The sequence below is a fragment of the Scyliorhinus canicula genome, chromosome 16, assembly GCF_902713615.1.
Source record: "Scyliorhinus canicula chromosome 16, sScyCan1.1, whole genome shotgun sequence".
Classification (NCBI taxonomy): domain Eukaryota; kingdom Metazoa; phylum Chordata; class Chondrichthyes; order Carcharhiniformes; family Scyliorhinidae; genus Scyliorhinus; species Scyliorhinus canicula.
In genome coordinates this window covers 120,243,154-120,255,994 of record NC_052161.1, presented here as the reverse complement: position 1 = coordinate 120,255,994, position 12,841 = coordinate 120,243,154, and the positions used below count along the sequence as shown (strand labels likewise).

General features: G+C 44.8%; 1 protein-coding gene across 4 annotated transcripts in view; it reads left to right on the top strand.

Annotated features, from left to right (window-relative positions):
* iffo2b (intermediate filament family orphan 2b) overlaps nucleotides 1-12,841 on the top strand; it is a 64,966-nt gene that overhangs the window by 27,077 nt on the left and 25,048 nt on the right. For 2 of the 4 annotated variants that reach the window (XM_038822284.1, XM_038822286.1), the window contains exon 2: nucleotides 10,574-10,634. In XM_038822284.1, the coding sequence (XP_038678212.1) occupies nucleotides 10,574-10,634 (61 nt within the window). The remainder of the gene's footprint in view (nucleotides 1-10,573; nucleotides 10,635-12,841) is intronic. The other 2 variants (XM_038822287.1, XM_038822285.1) reach the window with 1 other exon arrangement.

The following is a 12,841-nucleotide window of genomic DNA, read 5'->3' as shown; positions in this document are numbered from 1 at the left end:
CTTTTTCTGGGATGTCTTGCAAAAGGGCCCGGACAGCCATCCATTGAAGTCTCGGATGACCTGTTAGCCCATTTCTTGTACCTTTTGGTTAGTCTCATGGTATTGTATAGTGGAAGGCACTACAACAAGGTCAAATGGTTTGATTTTTTTTAGTGCTTCATTCAGGCCAGCCCTTTTCTCTCATTTTCCCCTCCCCAGTACAGCATTTGTGTTTGCTTCACCAGGATTTCCCAATCATATTAATAATTAAATCGAATCGGCCTCGCTATTTATATCATAGGCACATTGAACTTGAGAAAAGCAATTTGGATTTAAATTAAATTATTTCTGAAGAGAAGCCTGAGCAAATCAATTAGTGTAAATGCTTCTACCACATTGGAAGCTGACAAAAACTGTCCCAGTTTTCTTTATTCTGGAAATATTTATCCAAATTTAGGCGGCACGGTGGCTCAGTGGTTAGCACTGCTGCCTCACGGCGCTGAGGACCTGGGTTCGATCCTGGTCCAGATCACTGTCTGTGTGGACTTTGCACACTCTCCCATGTTTGCGTGGATCTCACCCCCACAACCCAAAAGATTCGCAGGGTGGGTGGATTGCCGCTTAATTGAAAAAAGAATAATTGGATACTCTAAATTTATTTTTAAAATTGTATTCAAATTTAGCAGATTGAATAAACTGAGAATATTCTGCATGTAAATGAATTGCTCAAGTAATAAAAGCATTTTTTTTATCGTGTATTTCAAAATTTGACTTTAAAGAAGGCTCCACAATTCTATGATTCTAAATCGTAATCCCTCTGTCCCATGGTTTTGAACCAAGAGGTGTTAAAATATTGGCAGCAGTCAAGCAAGATTCGAGGCTGGCCTGGAGCACTTTTAGTGGTATAGGGAATAGAGCAGGTTGCAATTTAGCCCATGTAAAGTTATGTTTAACTACTATTCTTTGTTAATTATGTTATATTTGTGTTGATGTGTCACAAAGTATAATTCAGAATTTACCTGTATACAATTAAACAGATTATTCGAGCATTGAGCAAGACTGCATTGAGACACTGCACAAACATGTGCAACAATGCAAATTTAATTTTTATATCCTTAGACAAACTGGCTTTTTGAATTATTTTCAAATTTGTCTTTGGGATCGCTGGCAATGTGAATTTATTTTTTTATCTTTTTAAAAAAAGAAATTCATTTGTGTGACTACAGAAATAAGATTTTAGGAAGGGACTTTGGTGAACATGTCCAACACTTGGTATTGAAATAGGATCTGGAAGGGCGGCGCAGTGGTTAGTGCTGCTGTCTCACGGCGCCGAGGTCCCAGGTTCGATTCCGGTTCTGAGTCACTGTCCATGTTGAGTTTGCACATTTTCCCTGTGTTTGCAGGGTTTCGCCCCCACAACCCAAAGATGTGCAGGGTAGGTGAATTGGCCACGCTAAATTGCCCCTTAATTGGAAAAAATGAATTGGATACTCTAAATTTAAAAAGAAATAGGATCTGGCATAGGCCATTCAGCCCTTCGGGTCTGCTCCATCATTCATTATGATCATGACTGATCATCCAACTGAGTAACCGGTTCCTGCTTTCTCACATATCCTTTGATCCCTTTAGCCTCAAGAACTATAATTCGTTGAAAACATACAATGTTTTAGACTTAACTGTTTTCTGTCGTAAAGAATTCCACAGGCTCACCACTCTCTGGGCGAAGAAATTTCTCTTTGTATCAGTCCTAAATGGCCTACCCATATTCTAAAATTCTGAACCCTGGTCCTGGACTTCCTCCGCCAGCGGGAACATCCTTTCTCCTTCTACCCTGTCTAGTCCTGTTAGAAGTTTTTTTTCTTTAAATTTCGAGTACCCAATTCATTTTTTCCAAATTAAGGGGCAGTTTAGCGTGGCCAATCCACCTAGCCTACACATCTTTGGGTTGTGGGGGTGAAACACTGGGAGAATGTGCAAGCTCCACACGGACAGTGACCCAGAGCTGGGATCGAACCGAGTCTTCCCCCCCCCCCCCCCCCCCCCCCCCCCCCCCCGCACCACTCATTCTTCTAAACTCCAGCAAATATAATCCTAACCAACTTGATCTCTTCTACGTCAGTCCTGCCACCCCAGGAATTAGTCTGGTAAACTTTCTCAGCACTCTCTCTGTAGCAAAAACATCCTTCCTCAGATGAGACTAAAAACTGCATACAGTATTCCAGGTGTAGTGTCGTTGCCCTGCTCTTGCATTCTAATCCCCTCCCTGTGAAGGCCAACATACCGTTTACCTTCTTCACTGACTGCTGCACATGCTTACTTAAAAAAAAAAAAAATTTACACTACCCAATTCGTTTTTCCAATTAAGGGGCAATTTAGTGTGGCCAATCCACCTACGCTGCACATCTTTGGGTTGTGGGGATGAAACCCAAGCAAACATGGGGAGAATGTGCAAACTCCACAAGAACAGTGACCCAAGGGCAGCACGGTCACGCAGTGGGCTAGCCCTGTTGCCGCATGGCGCCGAGGTCCCAGGTTCGATCCCGGCTCTGGGATTTTATTTCTATTAAATTTTTAATATTTACCACACTACCGATGTCAGGCTGGCTGGTCTATAATTCCCTGTTTTCTCTCTGCCTCCCTTTTTAAATAGTGTGGTTACATTCGCGGCCCTCCAATCTATAGGAAAAGTTCCAGAATCAAGAGAATCTTGGAAGATGACTGTGGTGATATACATCACTGTAAATTCACAAGGGGTTAATGTAAATACACGCATGACCAAGAAGTGACTCGAATGAGACAAGCCTCCACAGCGAGCTCGTGGACAGTCTCCACGATAGAAGCAACGCAAGACTCCAAAGCGCAGTCCTTACATGAACAAGACCATGAAGGTCTGGCAACCTCCTCTGAGCAACCAGCAGCAGACAATGCAAGTCTGCCAGGCTCAAGTGAACAGCAGAAAGACTATGACAGTTTGCCACGCTCAAGTGCACAGCAAGAAGACTATGATAGTCTACTACGCTCCAGTGAACAAGAAGAAGACTCTGACAGTCTACCCAGCTCAAGTGAACGACAAGAACACACTGAGGCTCTACCCACTATGTGCGACAAGTGACGACGGCATCCCACTTCCCATACCAGATGTGCAACGTGACAGACCTCAGCTAGTGTGTACAGAGGCACTCGACAATCACAGTGAGACTACTGGTGACTCTAGTGACACCACGTTACTTCAAACCTCATTCGTTCGAGCCTCTCCACAAGCAAATACATTCCTGAATGCAATGACTCCGGATGGGGAGCGTCAAGAAACCTCAGCTGACTCAAGTGAACCTGCAATTACTCCGGACGGGGAGCGGCAAGAAACCAAAGCTGATTCAGGTGACCCAGAAAGGGCTCCAGACGGGGAGCATCGACAAGCCAAAACTGACTCGGGTGAAACAGACCAGACTCCAGACGGGGAGAATCGACAAGCCAAAGCTGATTCAAGTAAGCCGGACATGACTCCAGACGGGGAGCGCCGCAAACTCAGTGACGGCACGCTCAAGGAGACAGCAGATGCCGCAAAGCACGCTGACACGAGTAACTGTGTGAAGGACTCGTATTATTCACAGAGTGTGGTCCTTGAGCGCAGCCAACACGACGACAAAACCAACCAACACAACAACATCAAAGACAACATCCAGAAGCGTACCAGAGGCAACAACAAGCACGACAAACACAATGCCACTGGAATTTCGACTGGTACGACATGGTACAACTCTGCAAATGCAGTTACTGTTACTGCTCAGCTCAGTACAATGCATACCATGGTAGGATGTCACAGATCACATACATCGCTACCACAAGCATCGGAAGAAAAAAAGACTCCAAATCAGACAACAAAGTGATTTGACCACTTCTTAGTTCCTTACGCACAGGGACACTGATGGCGTTCGCAAGGACATGCCACCGTCAAAATCACCAACTCAACAACCCAACAATAAAGACACTCGACCATAATTAATGAATTTTGCACTCGTACATATGATTTGGACTTATTATTTAATGATCACTGTTATCATAACTTGTACAGAGCATCACTTATCTACCTGTTTTTGCTCAATTTTCTTTAACACTGTACAGAAAATATGTAACACGAAAAAAGGGGGGATGTGGTGATATGCATCATTGTAAATACACAAGTGGTTAATGTAAATACACGTAGACTAGATAGACACTAGAGGGAGCACCAGAGACATGACACACACACATTCAACCAATAGGTCAGTAAGATAGGACACGACCAATGGGCATTCATTTTTTTTATAAATGTTTTTATTCAGTTTTCATATTTTATATTGAACAAATTACAAATTGTTAGGAGAAAGAAAAAAGAAAAAAAACAAACACGCAAAAATTAACATACATATTTACAGGTAAGCATCTTTGTAGTAGTAACTGCGCCCCCCCCCCCCCCCCCCCCCCCTCAACATGTTTATTTAGTTTGGTTTTGGGCCTTAGCTAGCCATCGAACCCCCGTAACGAACCTGTAGCCCCCCCCCCCCCTCCCGCTACCTTCCCCCGACTATTCTTCCTCTTGTACATTGGCCACAAATAGGTCCCGGAACAGTTGCATGAATGGCTCCCACGTTCTGTGGAAGCCGTCGTCCGACCCTCGGATGGCAAATTTGATTTTCTCCATTTGGAGAGATTCCGAGAGGTCGGACAGCCAGTCCGCAGCTCTGGGCGGTGCTGCTGACCGCCAGCCAAACAGGATTCTACGGCGGGGCGATCAGGGAGGCAAAGGCAAGGGCGTCTGCCCTCCTCCCCAGGGATAGATCTGGCTGTTCTGAAACCCCGAAGACCGCCACTATCGGGCATGGCTCCACCCTCACTCCCACCACTTTGGACATAACCTCGAAGAAGGCTGTCCAGTACTCCACGAGTCTGGGGCAAGACCAGAACATGTGGGCGTGGTTGGCCGGGCCTCTTTGGCACCGTTCACATCTGTCTTCCACCTCCGGGAAGAACCTACTCATACGGGTTCTTGTTAAGTGGGCTCTATGTACCACTTTTAGTTGCGTCAGGCTGAGCCTTGCGCACGTGGAGGTGGAGTTGACCCTATGCAGTGCTTCGCTCCAGAGTCCCCACCCGATCTCCATCCCCAGGTCGTCCTCCCATTTCCTCCTTGTTGCGTCCAGTACGGTGTCGTCCCTATCTACCAGTCGGTCATACATGTCACTACAGTTCCCTTTCTCTAGGATACTTGCGTCCAGTAGGTCTTCCAGTAGTGTCTGTCGTGGCGGTTGTGGGTACGTCCTTGTCTCCTTTCGTAGGAAGTTTTTGAGCTGCAGGTACCGTAGCTCGTTCCCCCCAGCTAGCTGAAATTTCTCTGTCAGTTCGTCCAGTGTTGCGATCCTGTCGTCCGTGTATAGGTCCCTGACTGTCAGTGTCCCCCCGTCCTGCCTCCACCTTTTGAAGGTGGCGTCGGTCAGTGCTGGTTTGAACCTATGGTTGTTGCAGATGGGAGCCCTGTTCGACATTTTGGTCAGGCCAAGTTGCTGCCGCAGTTGGTTCCAGGATTGGAGGGTGGCTGTCACCACTGGGCTGCTGGAGTGTTTTTTGGGTGGGGATGGGAGTGCTGCCGTGGCGAGGGCCCGAAGGGAGGTTCCCATGCAGGAGGCCTCCTCCGCACGCACCCACTCAGCTTCTGGCTCCTGGATCCATCCCCTTACTCGCTCGGCTGTTGCTGCCCAGTGGTAGAATTGTAGATTCGGGAGGGCTAACCCTCCCCTGGTTTTTGTTTTTTGTAAGACCTTCTTTGGGATCCTAGCATTTTTACCCCCCCATACGAACGCCATGATGAGTTTGTCCAGCGCTTTGAAAAAGGCCTTGGGGATGTAGATCGGAATGGATCTAAACAGGAAGAGGAACCTGGGCAGTACGTTCATTTTGATCGTCTGAACTCTCCCCGCGAGGGAGAGCGGGAGTGTGTTCCATCTTTGCAGGTCCTTTTTAACTTCCTCCGTCAGGCTGGTGAGGTTCCATTTGTGGATCCCTTTCCAGTCATGGGCTATTTGGATCCCCAGGTAGCGGAATTTATGTCGGGCTTGTTTGAACGGCAGCCCCTTTAGTGCTGCCCCCCCCCCTTGCGGGTGTACCAATGGGCATTCATGATACACAGAGGTGACACTATCACAGGGGGGAATTACACCAACCCATATAAAAGGACACAGCACACATGATCTTCCTCTTTCCAGTGGAGACACTTGGTGAGAACACAGGGTTGATCACACCCACCACGTGGATTGTAGCAGACTGGTTTATCAGTCTGGGTAGCTATAGCAGGATTAACAGGAGAGTTGAATCCAAGTAGGAGAATCGTTAACAGTTCAATAAATGTGTTAAAGCTATCTCCAAGTCTGAACCTTCCTTTGTCAGAGTGCACATCAAGGAAGCAGTTTATGCTATGTCAAGAGCATAACAAAACAATGACCACCAATGCATCCACTATTTCTAGGGTCACATCCTTAAGCACTCCGGGATGTAGGTCATCAGGCCCTGGGGATTTATTGGCCTTCAATGCCTCAATTTCCCCAACACCATTTACTTACTAATACTCATTTCCTTTAGTTCCTCGCTCTCACCCTAAATCCTGTGTTCCCCAACATTTCTAGCACATTATTTGTGACCTCCTTTTTGAAGTCAGAACCAAAATGTTTATTCAGTTGGTCAGCCATTTTCTGTTCCCCAGTTTAGATTCCTCTGTTTATGACAGCAAGGACCCTACATTTGTCTTCACCAATCTTGTTCTCTTCACATACCTGTAGAATCTTTTACATTAAGTTTTAATGTTCCCAGGGGCGGCATGATTGCGCAGTGGTTAGCATTGCTGTTTCATGGCACCGAGAACCCGTGTTCGATCCCTGCCCTGGATTACCGTTTGTGTGGAGTTTGCACATTCTCCCGTGTCCAATTGGGTCTCACCCCCACAATCCGAAAAGATGTGCAGGATAGCAAGATAGGTTGATTGGCCACGCTAAATTGCCCATAATTGGAAAAAAAAAGAATTGGGTACTCTTAAAAACATTTTTTTTTTTAAGTTTTAACGTTCCCCACAAGCTTTTTTCTGAAATTTCCCCCCACACTCTTATTTCTCCCTACATCCCTTTGTCGTCCTTTGTTGAATCCTAAACTGCTCCCAATCCTCCGGATTCCTATTTTCTCTGGTCATTTTGTTTGCTTCTTCCTTGGATTTAATACTATCTCTAATTTCCCGTGTAGCCCACGGTTTGGCCACTTCCCAGACAGGAATAAACAATTGTTGCAGGTCGCCCATGTACTCTTTGAATGTTCCCTATTGCCTAACAAGCGGCATCGCTTCCTTTTTTTCCTTTTTTATAAATTTAGAATGCCCAATTATTTGTTTCCAATTAAGTGGCAATTTAGAATGGCCAATTAACCAACCCTGCACGTTTTTGGGTTGTGGAGGTGAGACCCACGCAGACATGATGTGCAACCCATAATGTGCAAACTCCAAACGGACAGTGACCCGGGGCCGGGACCGCACCCGGGTCCTCGGCGCCATGACACTGGCATCCCTTTAAGTAACATTCTCCAATAATCATAGCCAACTGTGCCTCATACCATTGTCGTTTCCTTTATTTCAATTCCGTATCCGCGTCTCAGAATCAACTACGTCACTCCAGCTTGAAGAAGAAGTCTTATATTATGGCCGCTCGTCCCCAAGGGTCTTGCACAACTAGATTGCCAATTATTCCTTTTATAGTATTTAGAGGCAACTAGGCAAAATTAAAGGTTAGGATCAACAGCCAGAGTTGTAGCTCGTAAGGCAAGAGAAGTAGTTCTCACATTGTGGCTTTGATATGACCATTTCCAAAATAGAGTTTCGTTCTCCCCATGGTTAAAAGGATATAAAATTTTTGGATGTGGTACAAAAATTATGCATCAGATTAATTTTAGACTGAAAAGGGAAGAAGTTGGTAGAGTGGGTTAGCAATTTTGGGGGCTTTTCTGTCTTGAAAAGAGAGTTAATAAAACATATTTAAGCTTATGGGGTTTGGAGATGTGGACGCAAATGTTTTTCTGTTCACAAGATTACCCCAGTCCTATGCACTTCTGTGTAAACATGTGGAACTTATTAAAAGCATGGAACATGAAACCGTAAAATCTGATTGAATTTAAAAATACTTGTACTGGTTCCTGCCAGCAAACAGGCCTCAGAGGTATTGGATTTCGAGATGCATCAGCATAATCTTGACGGAAGTTGGCTAGACAGTCCAGAAGTTCCAAAGGACTACTGCATGCAAATTACTTTGTTTTATTTGGTCGCATAGAGCATCTGGTAATCAAGTGAAGAAAACAAATCCCTTCGGTCTTTTGATCAAAAGATGGTGTGTTCTTCAAATAAAAAATTTGCATTTTGTGACAATCATGGGGGACTGATTGGCAATTCGTGAGACGTGTAAGTAGACCATTCACCAATTGAACCTGTTTGTAAGAGCTGAACAATTGGTCCCATTTCCTTCAGAAATGCACCAATTCAGCCCTTTCCAGTTGCAACCCTTTTACGTGTCCCTCCCGGATCTTGCCCCATATCCCAGGAATCGGAAGCCCTCTTTCCAGCCATACGTTTATCTGCTTTATTTTTCTTTTCCTATGCTCACCAGCATATGACACTAGGGGTAAGCCAGATGTTTACTATCTTTGAGGAACTATTCAAACTAGAATCCTTAAACCCTATTGGACCTCAACACTATTGTTGTTTCCAAATGTATTCCACGATCATCTCGCACCACTGCCTCGCCATGCTCTCCACCACCCCTGTCTGAAAACTGCACCTTTGCTGTGATATCCTCTACCATGCCACCACAGAGTGATACATAATCCAAGACTTGCATTGACAGTTGCAGAATTGCTTATTATTGGAACTGCTTTGATGACGAAATGCTCCTTGGGTAGCTAGGAGTCATGCTAGCTTCTCTAATAAGTTCGGGATATTTGATGTTTTGATGCTCTTCCCTGCAAGTGAATGGTACAAGTAGAAATGACATTGATTTTTCCAAATTGTTGGCCAAAGCTATATGCCTGTATCCTATTCCATATGAGGAAGATTGAGAAAGTTGATAACAAATATGTTTTACCCGGCGGTGGGTCTGATGTTAAGATATGTAATGGAATGTAACCTGCAGTTGATAATCTGAGATGTGCACACTAATTGAACAAAAGCTTGTCTTATCCCAAAATTAATATGGTGCATTGTTACAACTATTATTTAAGTTAGTGTGTAGTTGTAGCAGGTGGTACAGTGATTAGCACTGCTGCCTCACAACACCAGGGACCCTGGTTCAATTCCATTCTTGGGTGACAGTGTGGAGTTTGCCTTTTTTTTTATAGAACATACAGTGCAGAAGGAGGCCAATCGACCCTTCGGGTCTTCACCGACCCACTTAAGCCCTCACTTCCACCCTGTCCCCTTAACCCAATAACCCCTCCTAATGTTTTTTTTGGTCATAAGGGCAATTTAGCATGGCCAATCCACCCAACCTGCACGTCTTTGGACTGTGGGAGGAAACCGGAGCACCCGGCAGAAACCCACTGTTATGGGAGCGGTGTTTTCAGAACCCCAAAATGTATCATGGAGTTCAACCAATCCCCACTTTAATGTATTGTTGCTTTTGAAGCACACAACTTGTTCTCCAGGTGTAGTACTACAATTATGGATACATGGGTTTTTCAACACAAAACAATGTTTATTCCATGAATTCAACTTAACCGTCTTAAATAAACATTGGATTCCTTAACACCCCTTACTTAAAATAATACAACACTAAATAATTCCTCAAAATGTTCCTTCAAACCTCCAGAAGACTTAACACCTTTAAACAGAAACACATCAGGTTAAAGATATTACTATTATGAGTTTAAATCACCCAAATGATTCAGAGATATTCTTTCCTGGCAAAGATCACAGCAGATCCAGCTTACTGCAAATACAGACATACCCAAGCTCTTTTCTCAAAACTGGCTTTCTCCTTTCAAAACAGCTCACAGCAAACCAGCCAGGCACTTTTCAGCTGCTCTCTCAAACTGAAACCAAAAGCCCCAAAAAGCAGAAGTGATCTCAGCTCAACTCCCCCCTCTGACATCACTTCAGTAATATGAGCTGCTCCATTTCTTAAAGGTACATTGCTTAAACATCCATTTCTTAAAGGTACACTCACATGACACCACGCAGACATGCGGAGAACGTGCAGACTCCGCACAGACCGTGACCCAGCAGGGAATCGAACCTGGACCCTGGCGCTGTGAAGCCACAGTGCAATCCACTTGTGCTGCCCATATTCCTCCCCATGTCTGCATAGGTTTCCTCTGGGCGCTCCGGTTTCCTCCCACAGTCCAAAGATGTGCAGGTTAGATGGGGTTACGGGGATAGGACAGGAGACTGGACCTGGGGTACGGTGCTCTTTCAGAGGGTCGGTGCAGACTTGATGGGCCGAATGGCCTCCTTCTGCACCGTAGGGATTCTATTTGGTATATTGAAAACTGTTTTTCAATGATTCCTGTTGTAACAATTCTTCTCTTCTGCCTTTAGGTGGGAACAAGAACTCAGTCTCAGACAGCATCTACAGGAAATTGTGGCTGCACTACAGGTGGTAAGATATGAACATTTTAATTTTTGAGGTATTCCCAAGATACCAGTGAATTATTGATGTGTGCATGCTTTGAATTGGTTTTTGGGTGATGGTTGTTAACATAGAAAATAGGAGCAGGAGTAGACCATTCGGCCCTTCGAACCTGCTCTGCCATGCACTATGTCTGTGGCTGCTCATCAATCTCAATACCATACTCCCGTGCTCTCCCCGTACCCATTGACACCTTTAGAATCTAGAAATTAATCTATTTCCTTCTTAAATATATTCAGTGTCTTGGCCTCTGCAGATTCCACAGATTCAGCACCCTCTTGAGTGAATAAGTTTCTCATCATCTCATTCCTAAATTGCCTACTGTGACCCCTTGTTAAACACCCCAGCCAGAGCACACAACAGCCCTGCACCCAGTCTGTCCAGCCTCGTTTGAATTTTATATGTTCAGTTAGATCCCCACTCATTCTTCCAAGTTCCAGGAAATACAGGTCCAGTCAACTCAATCTCTTCTCGTATGACAATCCTGCCAACTCTGGAATCAGTCTGGTCAACCTTCGCTGCACTCCCTCTATGGCAATTATATCTGTACTCTAATGAGACCAAAACTGCACATTCTACTCCAGATGTAGCATCACCAGTGCAGCTGCAGTAAATCATCCTTGCTCCCGTACTCCATTCCTCTCGCAATGAAGGCCAACATGTCATTTGCCGTCCCGACTGCTTGCTATACCTGCATGCTTGGCTTTCAGTGACTGGTCTACAGGGAAACCCAGGTTCCCTGTACATCAACATCTAAATAATATGGCAGCAGCATGGTTGCACAGTGGTTTGCCCTGGTACCTCACAGCACCAGGAACCCGGGTTCAATTCCGACCTTGGGTGGTGACTGTCTATGTGGAGTTTGCATGTTCTCCCTGTGTCTGAGTGGGTTTCCTCCCATGGTCCAAAGATGTGTGGGTTAGGTGGATTGGCCATGCTAATATGCTCCTTAGTGTCACAAAGCTGTGCAGATTAGATGGGGTTATGGGGATATGGTGAGGGAGTGAACCTAGGTAGGGTGAACCTAGGTAGGGTGCTTTTTCAGAGGGACAGATTCGATGGGCTCTTTCTGCACTGTAGGGATTTTATGAATACACTGCCATTCTTTCTGAAGTAGCTAACTTCACATTTTTCCACATTATGCTGCATCTGACACGTATTTGCCCACTCACTCAACTTGTCTAAATCAGCTTGAAGCCGCTTAACATCCTCATAGAATTCTCCTCATCACTCACTTGCCCACCAAGTTTCATATTGTCAGAAAACTGGTTCCCTCCTCTAAATCGTGGAAGTATATATATTTTTTAAAATTTAGAGTATCCAATTCTTTATTTTTTTTATATTAGGGGGCAATTTAGCATGGCCATCTACAATGGACATCTTTTTTTGAGTTGTACGGGGATTGAGACCCATGCAGACATGGGGAGAATGTGCAAACTCCACACAGACAGTGACATTTATTCCTACTGTTTTCTGACTGCTAACCAATTCTCTATTCACGCCAATATATATTATCCCCCAATTCCATGCACTTTAACTTTGCACACACTCCTCATGTGGGACTTTTATTGAAAGCTTTCTGAAAATCCACATGCACCACATCCACTGGTTCACTCTTATCTACTCTGCTAGTTTTTTTTTCATACATTTAGCGTACCCAATTGCGGGGCAATTTAGTGTGGCCAATCTAACTACCCTGTAATCTTTTTGGGTTGTGGGAGTGCACACGTGGGGAGTATGTGCAAACTCCACACGGACAGTCTGCTAGTTACATCCTCAAAAAACATCAGTAGATTTATCAAACATGATTTTTCTTTCATAAATCCATAATGACTTTGTCTAATCCTATTGATATTTTCTATGTGTCCGTTACCACATTCTTTATAATAGACTCTAGCAGGGGCAGCACGGTGGCACAGTGGTTAGCATTGCTGCCTACGGCGCTGAGGACCCGGGTTCGAATTCCGGCCCTGGGTCACTGTCCGTGTGGAGTTTGCACATTCTCCCCGTGTCTGCGTGGGTTTCGCCCCCACAACCCAAAGATGTGCAGGTTAGGTGAATTGGCCACGCTAAATTGCCCCTTAATTGGAAAAAATAATTGGATACTCTAAATTTATTTTTTTTTAAAATAATAATAATAGACTCTAATAATAGGGTAGCACGGTAGCATGGTGGTT